The sequence below is a fragment of the Chionomys nivalis genome, chromosome 18, assembly GCF_950005125.1.
Source record: "Chionomys nivalis chromosome 18, mChiNiv1.1, whole genome shotgun sequence".
NCBI classification, from domain to species: Eukaryota; Metazoa; Chordata; class Mammalia; order Rodentia; family Cricetidae; genus Chionomys; species Chionomys nivalis.
Window position 1 is genome coordinate 46738621 of NC_080103.1, and position 17553 is coordinate 46756173.

The following is a 17553-nucleotide window of genomic DNA, read 5'->3' on the forward strand; positions in this document are numbered from 1 at the left end:
CAAGGAGATATGACCAAGATTTCTCAGGAGAAGGGATAGGGCATGTTGTAGGCATTGTCTCCTGACAGGAGTGGAGTCTGTCTCTTACTCATGACTGCCACCCTCTGGACCAGCTCCATGCTTCCCCTCAGGTCCTTGGTCAATGTTGACCAGTAGTGTGTGCTGCAGATGTACCAGGAATCTCAGCACCTTTGCTGTGGCTGAGGGTGCCTCTCTGCTTTGAAGTGGAAAGGACACCAACCCTTCCTCCCTGAGGCTCTGTCCGTCCACCCCATCTGCCCTGCTTTGTCCCCTGTCCCCCTTACTATCCTCCATGTAGACTTTAAGTTACTGTTTTCCCTAGCAAAGGAAAGCAGACTTCTAACCTGTCTGAGAAAGGGGAAAGTGCAGCTGAGACAGGGGAAGAGAGAACTGGGAGAGGAGAGATAGATGCAAAAGGGGGTGTGGAACCTAATGAAAGCAGAATATCCCCAAAATCACATCCCCAGAACGAGTTTTCCTTAACAGTTCAGTGCCCTTTGTTTTCACTTAACATGCAGTGAGGATAAACTGATGGGCGTGTCATAAATGGCCAGATCACGTGTGGCATCAGCTGACACCCCAGCTCACAATATCTGTGTGCAGCCTTAGCCCAGTGCACTGCAGGAGGGAAGAACCTACAGGGACCCATCAATCTCCTGCCAGCAGCAAGGACAGTCAGCATGAGCACAGCTGGAAAAGTAAGAAAAAGATCTTGCTGTTGGGAATATATTCTCACTAACTTTCTAAAAGATGCTGACTTCTAACTTAGAAATGACGTGCACTGAAAGTCAATGTGTGATGTGTGCTATAGCACAGGGTGTGCACTGGACGACTGTGCAGCCCGGCTGCTGCTAAATACCTTTAACAAGAGCACACAGACTCTAGATTTGGGGCCGTCATCACTTCCTCACTAACGCTGTAGCACAGGCAATTCATTTTGAGCAACTGTGACTACCTTGTAAACAGAAAGTTTTAAAGAGATCTTCTGCAGATAAGTCTGTGTTTACATCGAGATACCTTAGTGGGCTGTTCTTTGGAATCACAGCTCTCTTATGAAAAGAGAAAAGCCTGACAGGAGTTTCTTATGAGCAATTGGACTCAGGAACTTAGTAGAACTGTCCCGTTAAACTTTGCTAAAATTTCTGACAAGCGGTAGATTGATTTCAAAACTTTAGGATCATCCACGGTAAGATTACATTCCCATGCATGCTGGGATTTTGGGGGGGGGGGTTCATTGCTGCACAGTTCCTAAAATCTCTAGAAGCTCTATAGAACTTTCTCTCCTCTCTTTAAAAAAAAATCCACATCTTACATACAATTAATTCTGAGAAAAACTGAATCACTTGCTAACACTGAGAATACCTGATAATACACACATATACTACTGAGATTTCCAAAAAGTTACCTTCCTTGTTCAGCCTCTGTATGGTACTGAGAAACGCAAGCAGTCATTCGGCATAAATAACTGATTTGTGCTATCCAATTGCCTAATTATAATGCCTGTGTTTGTGTTGGCACAGAGGCTGTTTTTTTGGGGAGTGGGTCAAAGGTCCAACAGCTCACAGTGAGAACAGGGGGTTGGAGACGTCTGCGTCCCCAGTGTGGCCTGACTCGGTATAGAAAAGGGGGTGGAGAATCGGCACAGAAGGGGCAGTCGCCAGTAGTTCTGTTCCAATTCACTTTATTTTCTTTCACTCCTGGTCATTTTAGGATGGCATATCACATTTCAAGGAAAAGTGGTTAGGATAAAGAATGACTGAAAAAGTTAAAAGAAAGACTTAATTCATGCAGCATAAATGGAAACCCAGTCCTATCAACCTAACAAGAGTTGAGGGACTAGAGAATCCAGGGCCTTAGGTGCAGGGTCAGTAAGAGGCTATGTTGATCATAGGCTTGAGGTTATACTGCCTACAATAGCAAAATAACAATGTAGCAGGTATGATAGACCATCTCTGAAATCTCAGCGCTAGGAAGGCCAAAACAGAAAGGTTCCTAGTTCAAGGCCAGCCTGGGCTGCTTCTCAGACTGTGTCTCAGAAATCCAAAGCCTGGGGTTTACTCTGAGACAGTGTACTTGCCCAGAACGCACAAAGTTCCAGGTTCTGCTCCCAATCACTTCAAAAACATATTAATAATTATAATTTAGAATTAAACATATGTCAAATGTTTTTAGTCAAACAACCTCTTTTACTACAGTACCAGTGACTATCAGGAAACAAAAGGGTACAAGCGTGGCCTGAAAGCGCACACACCAATTCATCCCTGATGTGTGACCTTTCTCTTCCTGACCTTCTACTATGGTGTCACATATTTCTAAGGGTGTTTTGACTCCTTGTAAATGAGAAGTGTCCATTTCTATGTAACAATGGGTGGCCGTCCTGGGGACAGACGCTGTGCATAGGAAATAGAGGGACACAATTGCGGTGACCCCCTCGGAGCTGCAGTAACCCTTCCTCTTCCAGGTCATCAAGTGCAAAGCAGCTGTGCTGTGGGAGACCAAGAAGCCCTTCTCCATCGAGGACATAGAAGTCGCACCCCCCAAGGCCCATGAAGTCCGCATTAAGGTAAAGTCCCTTTCTACCTTCTATTATATTAGGTTTGAAAAACTCAGAAAATACTACATAGATGCATCCAACTGTCCATTAACATCCCGTTTCATATGCTCACCCCAATAATGAATGAGCCTGTTGCTGAGCCTAGCTGTTGACATCAGCTGCTGCCAGTTTGAAGTTTAACATAATCCCTGAAAACTTTTAAAAATGTTTAAGTGTTTGTAAAGTGCTAAACATCTTGAGTCCAAAAGCAATTAATATTAGATAATTTCTTGGTGCTCATTTCCTGTCTCTTTTTCCATAACATAGCATCCATTTTTATATATTGTATAAACTACATTTTGGGGGTGACTTAATTCATAGGATGATCATTACCACTTAAGCTGTTTAATTGGGAGAAGAGATGAAGGCACAGGAAAACTTGGCCCTAAATCGAATCTGGAAGCAATAGGGGTTGTTAGCAAGCTCCTGAGAAGCCCCATTTCAGAATAGGTGTGCTAAACCTCCACAGTCGCTATCTTGGCTGAGTGAAATCGATCTCTCATCTGTAGATGGTGGCCACGGGGGTCTGCCGCTCTGATGATCACGTGATTAACGGAAGCCTGAGTACACCACTTCCTGCAGTTCTAGGCCACGAGGGAGCTGGTATTGTGGAGAGCGTTGGAGAAGGGGTGACTTCTGTCAAACCAGGTACAGAATTCTTTACCCTCAGGGTTTGTGCTTTGGCCTTGTTCCCAAGAGCTTCCCTCTCAAAATAGGAAGCCCAGGAGTAGGAGACTTAAAATCTGGCACAAGGTCACAGGGTTTCCACCCCTTCCTCCCTGCATGCCTCAGTCTTGTGGCATCCAATCATGTCTTTTATCTTTCTATATCTATTTTTTATTGTCAATATGTCAGGCACCGAGTTAGAGTCTCCACTGTGACCTTCAGAGTTCACAGTCTGCTAACTTCCACTTCAGTGTCGCTGAGCACTGGGGATTTTTCAGGATCCAAGTAGACCTACAAATGGGGCAGAGGCAAGACCTGCAGGTCCAGGTTCTGAGTGCCTAGATGTAGGGAAGCTGCTCTGTGCTGAGTTCAGAGACCCGACTGCTCGCCTGGCTTCAGGATGCCTCTCCTGTAGGATGCCGTAGGTTAAACTGCATTGCATCCAAATGATGGCTTCCTCTTCACTATATGCTCTTCCTTCTTTAATATAGAAACATAATACAAGATAAGAGGAAACTCCAGCGGGAAAAACATGGCCAAAGGCCTCCAAACACAAACACTATTTTATTATCACTAATTGGGGCTCGAGATGGTGGGTGGCACATTCCTTATTACTTTATCCATGCTTTTATTTTAACACTGCTGTTTGTATTCATAGGTAAAGGTTGAGTAAAAATAATTTTTCCGTGGTGTCATCATACATTCATTTTATCTGTGAAGCATAGTGATCAGGTCATTGATTTGTACAATAACATAGGTAGCACATGTGATTTAAAAACAAAATTATGTTCATCTCCAAAATGATATTTTAGCCAGTAGAGTGCGACATTTCTCACATTCCAAATAACCAGAAAATAAAAAAAAGAACTTGTCTGGCTGGAGTTAAGCTTTGCTGTTTTCTTTATTTGGGAAAAAACTAACAGTAAAACAACACCTTTACTTCTCAGGATGCTTTCTCTATAGCAGAAAAAAATTGATAATTCATAAACAATTATTTAAAAAAATATTTCGCCTTTTCTTTCTCAGGGGAAATCTCTAACTCATTGTTAAGGACTGAGATGTCCAGAGCAAGTCGTCACTTCTCTGTCACATTTCAGTCTGCGTCCTCAAAAATAACGAAGATTATTCTTAAAGCATTTGTTTCATAATAAGAGAAGCACAATCACTTTGAAAAACCAAAACCTGGGTGATGGAGAAGGAACTCAGTGGGTTAAGTCATCCCATTAGACAGTTGACAGCCCCCTGTAACTCCAGCTGCTCGGGACCCAGTGCCCTCTGCTGGCTTTCAAGGGCACCCACACAAAAGCATACACACATGGATACTTGGACATGCACGTAAAAATAATAGAAATATTTTTAAAAGTAAAAAACTAGCTACTAAAATCCTCATTTAAATTTTACATTATGACCAAGTTTAATTTTTGGTTTTATTTTTATTGTACAATATTCCCTGTGTTGTATTTGGTTTGTGTATTATTATAATAATTATATAATAATCAGGTAACTCCAACTTCTCATGGGAACTTAGCAACTCATTACAACTAAAGTATATACTTCTACTTATCAGTGAGTATATCTAAGGGTTGACTAGGCTAATACGTGCAAAGCCCCCAAGAACAACTGAGGCACACAATGAAAGTTGACTGCTGATCAGTAGATGTAGCTGTTTTTACATTTCTCTTTTATTTCAGGAAACTTCAGACACACAGAAACCTGGATGAAGAGCAATGACCCATGCATGACATAGTGCAGCTGGGCCCTGTCTCTTAGGAACCTTTCTAGGGCAAACATCCCTACATGAAAGCTTCATGTTCTTGCCTTGTTAATTACGGGGTAGACATTAAGTCATTGTCTTGTTCCCCTCCAGGTGATAAAGTCATCCCGCTCTTTTCTCCCCAGTGTGGAAAATGCAGGATCTGCAAGCACCCGGAGAGTAACTTCTGTATGAAGAATGAGTAGGTTTCTCACTGTCTTCTTGCACAATTAGGTTGCACACTGGTTTCTCATTGTCTTCTTGCACAATTGCATTACACACTGGTTTTTCATTGTCTTCTTGCACAATTAGGTTGCACACTGGTTTCTCATTGTCTTCTTGCACAATTACATTGTACACTGGTTTCTTATTGTCTTCTTGAACAATTAGGTTACACACTGGTTTCTCATTGTCTTCTTGCACAATTGCATTACACACTGGTTTTTCATTGTCTTCTTGCACAATTAGGTTGCACACTGGTTTCTCATTGTCTTCTTGCACAATTACATTGTACACTGGTTTCTTATTGTCTTCTTGAACAATTAGGTTACACACTGGTTTCTCATTGTCTTCTTGCACAATTACATTACACACTGGTTTCTTATTGTCTTCTTGCACAATTAGGTTGCACACTGGTTTTTCATTGTCTTCTTGCACAATTACATTGTACACTGGTTTCTTATTGTCCTCTTGCACAATTAGGGTGCACACTGGTTTTCCTCTGTCTCATGTCCTTTGTTGCTTGTTTCACTGGCCAGTTTGTCACAGCCTCGGGGGACTTTGCTTGATGGCACCAGTAGGTTCACCTGCAAGGGGAAACCAATCCACAACTTCATCAGCACCAGCACCTTCTCCCAGTACACCGTGGTAGATGAGATGGCAGTGGCTAAAATCGATGCGGCTTCACCCCTGGACAAAGTCTGCCTCATCGGCTGCGGGTTCTCAACTGGCTATGGCTCTGCTGTCAAAGTTGCCAAGGTAAGATGGACAGTGGCCTATGGTCCAAGCTACGTGCATATTGTTGGGACCAAAGGGAAGAAATTGCTCACAGGTGTCAGAGAGTGTTTTTGTAGAAAAGATAAGTCTGTCCAACTCCAGTGAGAATTCCCTCCACACAAAGAAAAGCTCTATAATAATATGCATCCAGTTCTGCCTAGTTCCCAAAGAAACTGGCCTCTCATAGAAATTCTTTGAAACTTATGTAGATCCGCAGCTCTAACACTTTGCATTTGCTGTTGTCTGTAAAGCTCTGTTATGTCCCAGTCCCAAGATACACTTGAGCAATAAAACATGTTTCAAAGAGTGTGAAACTGGCAAGCTTGGCCATTTGGGACAAATGGAAGATTTTAAAGTGGAGATGTCATCACTGTTATCTCTAAAGTAAGCCAAAGTAGGAAGATCTGCACAGCACAAATGCTGTTACCAGTGTTTTTAAAAAGACCAGCACTGCTACCGAGAGCCAACCTGCCTGCGTGGTGGAAATTTCCTGAAAAGAAAACCAAGGTTTAGTGATGAACCGGGACTTAACGGTGGTGGACCAGAGCAGCCCCTCTGAGCTGCCTGATGTTCTTTGCAAGAGCATCTCGATGAATGTGAGCTCTGATAAAGGCCAGATGTGGGCCAGGGTTGTCTCCTTTCATTATTAGGATTGAGAACAAACCTTATCAGCAACATTTTCCCAGAAAATTTAAACCTCGGTTGTGTTAGAGGTCTACGTTTCCTACAGCTTCTGTCTCTTAGTGTGTGCACATCGCATTAGAGACAGCTCCTTTAGCTCACCTCAACAGTATGTGACCTAGTATTTCCTGAGCAAGTTTGTTAGTAGATCCTTTAAAAATCAGTCTATGACTCTAGGATTCTCCCACATCATCTTCACAGGTTGATGGTGTAGATTAAAATATTAATGGGAATAAAATATCCAAAAGGAATTTGAACACTGAAGAAAATTCACCTTTATTAGAGATGAAATTGATGTTCTTACTGAGTTAAGAGAAAGTAAATACATTTGTTCAATAATTACATTCTATATGTATTTCATTAGCTTCAACTCTAAATGTAGTTACTCCTTGTGCAGTTGCTCATCTGTTTCAACAGGAGGACTGAGTGAGCCTCACAAGCCATGGGTACTTGTGATCAAGGATTTCAATCATTGTTATTAAAATACAGACAAGTTTTTGTTTCAGTATTTTTTAATTTGCTTCTTTATAATGTCAGGCTTAAAGTCTCACAAAGACAACATTGGTCTCTTGATGTATTTTCTTAAAGTTTCCTGTCCACTTTCCTTTTAAGCCAGGGATGACTTGTCAGTACTTCCCAGATGACTTCTGCTCCAGTTACCCTGGTTGTGACTCCTGAACGATAGTGAACCAAGGAGTTAATGATGGAAGGGTGGTTGGACTACCTGCAGTCTCCTGGAGTAACCATGATCATTTGTTTCACTTATAAAAATTGATTGTGTGTATGTGTAAGATGTCACTTTGTAGCCCTTGAAGGTGTAAGTCATTTCTATGTCAAGTTCAATGGTCATCAGTACAGCTGGTCTCACTAAGGTTTCCCACTGAATTTGAATGGGGTTCTACCTGCAGTGATTTCAGTTAACTGGTTGAGGCTGTTACTGGATCCTGAGATGAACAAAACTAATAACTCTCCAGATACATCTAATATAGAGCAAATTTTGAGAACCACTGTTGTACCCCTTTGGGCAGCTATAGCCAGAAGAGGTTTTGGAAGAAGGTGGAATGACATCTCAGAGGCCATGACAGAGGACAAAGAAAGGTACTTTGTGCAGCATGGAGCACTGCCTAGCAATCACTCTTTGGTCCATCTTTTGTATTTTCTACAACCATAGGTGACCCCAGGCTCCACCTGTGCTGTGTTTGGCCTTGGAGGTGTTGGTCTGTCTGTCATCATTGGCTGTAAAACAGCTGGAGCAGCCAGGATCATCGCTGTGGACATCAACAAAGACAAGTTTAAGAAGGCCAAAGAATTGGGTGCAACTGAGTGCATCAACCCTCTAGACTACAGCAAACCCATCCACGAAGTACTCCAGGAGATGACCGATGGAGGGGTGGACTTCTCCTTTGAAGTAATCGGTCGCCTTGACACCATGGTAGGTATTGTGGCATGCCTTGAGATCTGTCCTGCCATCCATAATGTGCTCCAGACAGCAATAAAGAAATCTCATCCAGAAAACTATTTTAGATGGTAATATTCCATCTCCAGTTTCCTCCTCATATTGATTACTTCAGTATAGTGATAAACATTTGTTTTTTTCAATCTACAAACTAGTCTCAAGTAATAAACCTCCATTAATACAGGAAAGCTTTTCATTGAGGTATTATAAACTGTCTTACTGATTTTTAGTAAAAAAAATCAACTCATCAAGCAAATTTAAATGAAACTTCTGTTTTTAAATGGACAAATATTATTTTCTTCCACATTCTTATGATTATATAATATTCTAAATGAAATTTTCTGAAAAGTATTTCAAGTTTCATTATATGGCCAACAGGACTAATGAATAATATGTCGACGTATTAATTCTTAGGATAAAACATGTAGAGAAGCGGTTGCTTTACTAGGTCACCATATCCTCATGACAGAGACGGCACAGTGAGGGGCACCCACAAACATCTAGTTTTACATGTTGCAGGAAATACTTTTTAAAATAGAATTCACAGATTCTGCCATATCATCTAAATTTAAGAGATACATGTTTTGTGGGGTTGTTTATGCAATACATTACATAGTGAATGTACAACACTTACCATGGAGCCAGCTGCCATGTGGTAAGCGCTCAATTAAGGTCAGCTGGGGATAATGATAAGAAAGGCTATTGCCAAGCCTACAGTGCTTGTGTGTTTGAAATACACGTGATATTACTTTCAAATAGTTGCAAACACCATGCGTGGCTAAAGAACATTTCTCCAGCACATATCAGCCAACCTAAGACCTCTGGCATTTTAGAGAAGCATCCCCAGAGACCTACAGAATCACCATTACTGAGGTCCTCCAGAAAGCCTTAGCAGAGCTGGTAATAGAGAATGGGAATGGTGTCCTGAGAGTGACATTCTTCTCATCCTTGAACTGAGACTAGATGTCAAGAGAGGCTAGCGTCGCCTCTGTGGATGGGGAGCCTTCAACGTTCAGTGTTCTGGTTTCCCCATGGCCATAGCTCTTCTGTGATACACTAGACAGTCTCCCTGTTTGCTCATGAGCCTTGGTTGTCAGTGGATTTGAAGATCCAAAAGTCTGATACCCATGTGTTCTGAGGACATCTGGTTTTCTAAATGTCATATTTCAAAATCAAAAGACCGGGCATCATGTATCTTTGAAGATTATAAATCATCTTTTACTACATAATTTAAATAAAACAATTGAAAGGTGAAAAGTTCCTGGATGTCTACAGATAACAGAATAATGTAAAACCAATGCACACACCGGATTCACAGCCACTGAAAACTTGCCCGTTCTTGATCTAAGCCCCACAGTAGGGATGTATTATAAAGGGAGGTTGACAAATAGATAAGAGACAACTTTTGATGCTGTCATCATTACATCTTCACCATCAAAATTCTGTCTCAGAGTGCGAACTTCAAAACTGTAGTTAATGGACAATGACAGCGAGTGAACCTACGCATAGACAGCCTGAGAGTCACGTGATGAGGAAACAGTATTCTCCTTGGAGGACCCAGACTGCACAGGCTCACAATGAGACTTGCTTCTTTATTAGTTGATAAGGAGGACTTGAACATAAATTCATTCAAAAACCCCTTTTCACAAAAAATTTCTCTGTACATATCTTCATATGACATGAAACTGTATATCATGAGTAGACCACAAGAATATCCACTTTAAATATTATTTATATTCCAGATGTCTTCCCTGTTAAGCAGCCACGCATCATGTGGTGTAAGTGTCATTGTTGGGGTCCCTCCTCATGCCCAAAGCCTCTCTGTGAACCCCATGTTGCTGCTCTTGGGTCGTGCCTGGAAAGGAGCAATATTTGGTGGTATGTATTCACAGCTAAGGATCAATTTCTGTATGTGTTCTTGTGTGTCAAGGTGGACGTGTGGATGTGTGGAATCAGAGAACATTTGATGTCATTACTCTGGAGCAATTTGCCTTGTTGTTTGAGACTGGAGGTCACATTGACCTGCAGTTCATGGTCAGGCTAGTCTTCCTGGTCAGCCAATCTCAGGAATCTGTCAGCACTGAATCAGCTGTCTATTGTTACTGACTTTTGTTTTTGTTTTGTTTATATTCTGGAGATCAAATTCAGCTTCTCTGACAACCTCACCCCCTATCCCTACCACTAATCCCACGTCATCCGCTACAGTAACAGTCAGACAGGAAGCAATTGAAGAGAACTTTTAGAAATTGTGATAGGGGCTGGAGAAATGGCTCTACGGTTAAGAACATTGGATGCTCTTCAAGAGGACCCATAATCAATTCCCAGCACCCACATGGCAGTTCTCAGCTGTCTGTAACTCCAGTTCAAGATGATCTAACATCGTCACACAGACATACATACAAGCAAAACACCAAACAATGTACTTAAAATAAAAATAAATTATTTTAAATGTATTGGTCAGGTGGTGGCGGTGCAAACTTCTAATCCTATCACTTGGGAAGCAGAGGCAGGTGATCTCTGAGAGTTCAAAGACAGCCTGGTCAAAGACCTAGTTCCAGGAGAGGCAGGGCTACAAAAAGAAATCTTGTCTCAAAAACGAAGGAAGGAAGGAAGGAAGGAAGGAAGGAAGGAAGGAAGGAAGGAAGGAAGGAGAAAGAAAGAGAAAATGAAGGAAAGGAGAAAGAGAGAGAGAGAACAAACAAATATGATAGGATGCTCAAGTATGGGTCTCCACAATTGGTGGCTACTGGTGGGGTGGTGGCGAGGAAGGACTCAGTTTTATTTAAGAAGCTGGCCATTGGGAGTTCGGCCATGCTCCAGTGAGAACATAGACAACACAAATTGACCTTGGTATATTTTTTCCTTGGGAGACATCACAAGTGTTGCAGGGTAGACGTGGAAGGACTGGGAAGTGAGTGTGATCAGGAGCATTGTGTAAAACTCCCAGATAATCAATAAAAATCTAATGTCAAAAAAAAATCAAACAAAAAGAACTTTATTGCCTGAATTATGTCCCCAGCTTTGAGGATCTAATTCCTCACTTTTTTTTTTTCAGAATTTCTTCCCTTTTTTAACAGAAATTAGAAGGCAATATGAAAACCACTGTTCTCTCTACAGCAAGAACTAATGCAGGAAATCCCAAGACAGGCTGCTCTGCTCCCCATAAACAAGCCAGGGCTTTCCTGGCTCATTTTACTTGTGTCTCTGTAGACCCAAAAAATGCCTCACAGGACGCAGAGAGCCCAAGGCAGTGATGTTTGCCGAAGTTTGGAACACTCCCTTCCTTTGGCTATAAACATCTGCACTATGATTTCTCTAGGAAAGATCTACTAAGCCACTGTCATCAGCCAGGGACCCTGTTCATCAGGCGCATGTCATAAGACATTAACGCGATGCAGAGGGTGTCTGAGTCCTGCGTCTGCTGCTCAGGTGGCAGCCTGGGCACTGTTAGGAACTTGGTTTCTTTGGAAGATCTCTTGTCTAATTCTCCTGCCTGCACCCTGGCTGCATCTCACGGTGCTGCTCTCTCCTTTCAGGCTTTAAGAGTAAAGATTCTGTCCCCAAGCTTGTGGCTGATTTTATGGCTAACAAGTTTCCACTAGAGCCGTTAATTACCCATGTTTTACCTTTTGAGAAAATCAATGAGGCGTTTGAGCTGCTTCGCTCTGGAAAGAGGTGAGCTTTAAGATTCTTTGTATGGGGTGGGTGGGGGAAAGAGATTATTTTTACGGTAGGGGAAATGGCCAACAGAAATGAAGGAGAAATGGGATAAGAGCAAAAATGGGACTTCTGTGACCATTCAGGCTCTGCACGCACATGTACGACCCAGGGCATTTTAACACTAAGCCTCAGTTTTCACAGTCTCTAAAATAGACAACCTATGAAAATGGACCTCATAGTACCGCTGCTTAGGATGAGTTTAAATGAGACAATGCCTAAAAAGCTTCTACAAAGTGCATGGCAAACAGCCAGTATGAAATGTCTGTTATTGCCCACGGCTGCATTTCTTATACCAGCCAGGCAGGATCAGTAGTATTTAAGAAAACTAACTGAAATCTAAATGGCAGTCATATCAAGATGTTCTGGTGAGTTCAGAGTTGAAGAGACAGAAGGTTAGAGAGGTCAGAAAAAGGAGGATTTCCCATTTATGGACTTGTCCTTAGTCACAGGGAGCCTGAATGGCTTTTCTGAGACTCATAACACATGCCTTATTTATCCTCCAAGGACCATGAGTTCTGGAAATGTGAACCAACATCTTATATCTCATATTTCAGTATCCGGACTGTCCTGACGTTCTGAGACCACACTGATGCCTTCCTACTCCTGACCCCTGCACCCCAGTGAATCACGAGACCAGCCACATACAGCGCTAATGTTGTTCCTTAGAGACACTGCCAATAAAGTACTCATGTAAGCTTTCCGCGAGAAACTGAATTTTCTGTGATTCTGTTTTCAACACCAAGTGAGAGCTACCACACCTCAGATGAGGAGCTGCAGGGTGCCCAGCCTTCCTTCTGATTTGATTGACCTCTGTCATCTTTCCAACTGGGGACAATGTCTCTTGTGATATCTGGTATTCTTTTCTCTCTGGAATCCACAGTCACTGAAACTCAGTGGAGCAGAGAGTTCTTTCTATCCCATTACACACAGGATGGCCTGCGTGCTCAGCCTTCCTGCCATACTTCCCCTTGTCTGTATTTCTTCTTTATGAGCTGTCTGCACATGGAGCAAACACCACAGCACGCTAGTGAACATGTAACTGTTATCTCAAATAAAAGCAAGTCTGAAATCACGACTCAGAACATCTTATTGGCTAACTTTACACCTTGATTTAACCCATTTCTATTAATCTATATATTGCCACGTGGCAGTGGCTTACCAGGAAAGATTTGGCATGTCTGATTTTGGCAGCTCCTACACCACAGGACAAAAACTAGAGGGACGTAAACTCTTCATCCACAGAAATCAGCCATAGTAATAATTAGGTTTGGCAATGGACTTGCTAAATTAAATACCCACAGACTTTTCAAATGGAATTGTCTGACCAAATCCAGAACTAAGAAGCAGATAGACTGTTATTACCAAGTTGACTGATGTCTGCTCTTCTTGGTTGTCCTTTGGGGAGGGTGGGAATCTCTGGCCTCACTTGAAAATGGAAGGTTTGTTTTGTTTGTTTGGGTTTTTTGTTTTGTTTGTCTTTTTTGGTTTTTGTTTGTTTGTTTGGTTGGTTTGGTTTGGTTTTTCAAGACAGAGTTTCTCTGTTTAGCTTTGGAGCCTGTCCTGGAACTCACTCTGTAGACCAGGCTGGCCTTGAACTCATAGGAATCCATCCACCTGCCTCTGCCTCCTGACTGGTTGGATTAAAGGTGCGCACCACAATCGCCTGCTATGACTACATTTTTATAACTAAAAATTGCTGGATGAATCCTGTATTTAAAACCCCTTATGGGACTATTCAAAGTAGAAATAAATAATTTTACATTTATCCAGAATGTAGAATTCTCTGAATATGAGACCTTCATCATTTATCTGGTTTAAGTTGAATTGGCAAGTAGCATTGTGCTGTCAGATACCACATGCCTTACCATGAGCCAAGTGCCTAACCCCGAGCATCCCCACCTCCAACTGTGTCTCCTTACTCTCGCTCCCTGAAGATTTTTCTCACTAATTATCCATGTTTACACATAAAAGTTAAGTTTATAAAGATCAAAGACTTGAAACATAAAGACAACTGCAAGAGCTTAATCGTTTGAAACATTTTTTTAGGTGTACATGAGTTTTTTGTTTCCATGTGAAAAATGCAGCACACGATTAATGTGCTACAGCACACACCCATTCACAACCTTCTGTCTATTTTGGGTAAAGAATCCGGATGTGGCAGAAATGGTTTCTCTGTGGTGTCAGGTTCCATCGAGTGGTCTGCCTTGCCTTCTGGAGCCTCTTTCAGTGCAGTGATGCTTGCTAACTCCATTTGAAATCACAGAAATAGTTTGAGCAGAAACTGACCATAGGTAGAATTTGTTCACTGTGTATAACACCAAGGCTTCCATTCTCTTCCTGGCTGTCAGCCAGGGAAAATATCTCAACCTGCTCCCTGCATCCTCTTACATTGCCATCTCTTGCTTCCCCTCCAGCCTGCAGGGACACAGTCCTATGTCATACTATCATGGTGGTGGGAATCTTAGCACCATTTGCCCCATAACACAGCCGAAGGTCCCATTCCCACTTAAGTGTGAAAGATCCCACAGCACATGTACACAGGGGTTGGAATCTTTTTTTTTTTTTTTTTTTTTTGGTTTTTTTTTTTTGGTTTTTCGAGGCAGGGTTTCTCTGTGGCTTTGGAGCCTGTCCTGGAACTAGCTCTTGTAGACCAGGCTGGTCTCGAACTCACAGAGATCCGCCTGCCTCTGCCTCCCGAGTGCTGGGATTAAAGGCGTGCGCCACCACCGCCCGGCTTGGGGTTGGAATCTTGAAAGTCACCTTGGAATTCTGTCTACCATTGGGGCTTAGTCAGCCTGCTTTGCTGACTAAGTAACAGTAATAGCATATGCTGGGTATATTAAAGAAAGACACTTATTTCTCACCCTTCTAGACACTAGGTTCAAGATACCATCAGAGCCAGTGTCTGCCTAGGACACTTCCCAGCCTGATCATAGATGCTTTCTCTTCTTCCTTTCTCAGCCTAGGGATCAGTTGTCCTCACAAAAATTTTATAAGGGATGGAGTTCCTCCCAAAGATCTCAACCCTAAATACCATCAAGCTGGAAATTCGGCATCAGCATAAGAATTTGGGCAAGACACAACCACGTTACTATAGCATACCCAAGACAAAAGAATATGTGAGGAAATCTTTGCTATCAAGGTCTCACAACCTATCACAGAACATGACTAGCAGCAGCCTGAGTGTCTTGCCTTTGAGTGTCTGTCACGGGAACATAATGCAATGCAATTCTAACTACAGGGTGAGTGGTTTAAATAGGTTACGCAACTGTGTTTATATGTAAATGTATTCTAACCTAGAAATTAGAATTGGTAGTTGTTTACAGTGTGGGTGGAACACAGGTGACTTCATGGGGGTGAAACAAGATTATAGGAGTAACAGAGATAGGAGTGCAGGGGACAAGAAAATGTTCATAGTCTGAAAAATGTATTGCTTCGATTCTTTAACAATTTGTGATGTAACTCAAGGTGGGAGGATGCTTTCAATGATCTCATAAACTTTGTATAATACCACTGGCCAAATTCTGAAAGAAATGCATATTTTGCTATGAAGAAATAAAATCAGCCAGATGATGTAGTATACCTGTAATCTCAGGGCTCAGAAAGTGAAGACAAGAGGATCCCAAATTTGTAGCAAGGCTGGGTTATATAGCAAGATCCTTTCTCAAAAAACCAAACAAAGACAGAGAGAGAGAGAGAGAGAGAGAGAGAGAGAGAGAGAGAGAGAGGAGAAAAGGAGGAAGGGAAGGGTCAAGAAAAAATAATGTGCAAGAAAAACATTTGAAACATGTGATTGGCAGAGTTACTATTGTTAATATCCACATGCTTCTTCATTTAGAAAAACATTTGAAACATATGTGATTGGCAAAGAGTTATTCTCGTTAGTATCCACATGCTTCTTCATTTAGAAAGAAAATCAATGGACTATACAACAGAAACTTCAGAAGAGAAGTCAGTGTCTAAGAAGCATACGACAGGTGCTGAGCCTTAGCAATGGTCAGACTACAGAACAAAAGCAGGGGCTACCTCTCTACTCACTCACTGGCCTGCGCTCCCTGTAGGCCTGTGACTCATCACAGGCTCCTGGCAGCCATGTAGCAACACTTATTAAAATGTAAAATCATGCGTGTCCATTGCACGTGGGAAATGACTATAGAAATAAAAGCATCTGTATAAACAGATAAAAGACAAAGCTGTCAACTTCAGCCTTTTCTATAAGGTGAGAGTAATCCTTGGCCATTTTAACTGGAAGAATAAGGAATTCCAAATTCCCGTCTGGAAGAATATGTGAATCTTCAGGCAGAACAAACTTCATCTGGTAGGATGGATAGGATGGTTTCTCCAACCATGCATGGATCAGAATAATGGGTCATATGATCTGATGTTTGTGACAGTCTGTGGGAGCCCACGTGTGGCTCAGTTTCCATCTGCAGTCGTTTCTGACTTGAAGTCATTTGAGTTCCTGGGGAGGGGTGTCTTCATAGGGACACTGCAGATTCCAAGGGCACGCGGAGGTGCAGTAAGTATATCCCAGGAGTATCAGCAGTCACGCGAGTCACGTGGTGTAAACACAAAAAAAAAAACCTTAGCAGTCATGTGGTGTAAATACAAAAATGAGGTTAGCTATGCAGCGTGAAAATAAGTAAGAAGTTTCTCGAGTATAAGTGTAAAATGAGAAGTAACTTGAGTGAGTATAAGGGCATAAAGTAATTATGGGCCAAGAAAATACTAAACAGCTGTTTGCACATTTCCTGAAAAAAAAATTTAAAAGTTAGAGGTGCATCAACAACTGTGTAAATTTTTAGAATTTGTACACTTACTTATAGATATTTTAAAGGTTAGGGGTACTAAGGAAAGACAACAATTGCTTCAGTCTTTGAAATGTGTAAAGGATGTGTGCCCCTGGTTCCCTGCAGAATGGAGTATGAATCTAGAGATTTAAAAAGGTCTGTGTGAAGGAATGAATGCGCTTTGTCTTGGTCTGTGTTTAGACTGTTGCTATGTTGCTGTTTTATGTGTTTGTGTCTCTGAAAAGTCTAAGTGGTACCGGTACCTGTTTGTCTGTCAATACCGTCCGTTTTTGTTTATTGATCTTTGTTATCCTGGAGGAGATGAGGCCGGCAACCTCCGCCTCTAGACTCCTGTACATTTTCATTGGATCAGTTCCAAGACTTTGGGTTCGGAAAGAAAAGCTTCTCTAAGGAGAGGCATGGCACTGGCCACCTCCCTTCGTTGTTCTCTGGTCCACAGCCAGCAGCTCCTGCAGAGGGCAGGGGTGCGCATGCCCAGGTGGGCAGAGAGGCTACTACAGGGAAACCCACTCACGTGAACGGGGCGGCAGGGAGCAGACTGCTTGCAGTTGAAACACTGCACGGACGTGAAACAGAGAATCTTTTATTGTGGCCAGAGAAGTTAACAATTTTTCTTCAGGAATACTAGCAGTTTATATAAATTTTTTCAGGGATGCTATACAAGTTTATATAAATTCTGAGGGTCTGAAAATATACAGGTCTGAGGACATCAATATAGGTTGTAAGGATCTGAGGGCATAAAAGCTTGGATTATATGGATCTGAGAGAATATTCTAAAAATATAGATAAAATTTAGAAGAAATAATGGCTTAAGATGCATATAGAAATTATTATAAGATTTCTTTCCCCTTCTATA

The 17553-nt window shown here is 41.9% G+C and overlaps 1 protein-coding gene and 1 long non-coding RNA gene across 2 annotated transcripts in view; one reads left to right on the forward strand and one right to left on the reverse strand.

Moving 5' to 3' along the window:
• The window catches only part of LOC130889316 (uncharacterized), a 154701-nt gene that overhangs the window by 81999 nt on the left and 55149 nt on the right, over positions 1-17553 (reverse strand). The gene's annotated exons all lie outside the window — the stretch shown is intronic.
• Positions 650-12979, forward strand: LOC130889313 (alcohol dehydrogenase 1). Its single transcript, XM_057792942.1, has 9 exons — positions 650-719; positions 2483-2584; positions 3124-3262; positions 5148-5235; positions 5792-6011; positions 7882-8142; positions 9909-10044; positions 11703-11841; positions 12441-12979. The coding sequence occupies exons 1-9, from the start codon at positions 702-704 to the stop codon at positions 12463-12465; spliced, it is 1128 nt and encodes a 375-aa protein (XP_057648925.1). The 5' UTR covers positions 650-701; the 3' UTR covers positions 12466-12979.

What these genes read in the sequence shown, in the direction of transcription:
- LOC130889313 (XM_057792942.1), top strand. An exon ending in GGTGACTTCTGTCAAACCAG is followed by an intron (nt 3,263 to 5,147) that starts GTACAGAATTCT and finishes GTTCCCCTCCAG; the next exon opens with GTGATAAAGTCATCCCGCTC. An exon ending in AACTTCTGTATGAAGAATGA is followed by an intron (nt 5,236 to 5,791) that starts GTAGGTTTCTCA and finishes TTCACTGGCCAG; the next exon opens with TTTGTCACAGCCTCGGGGGA.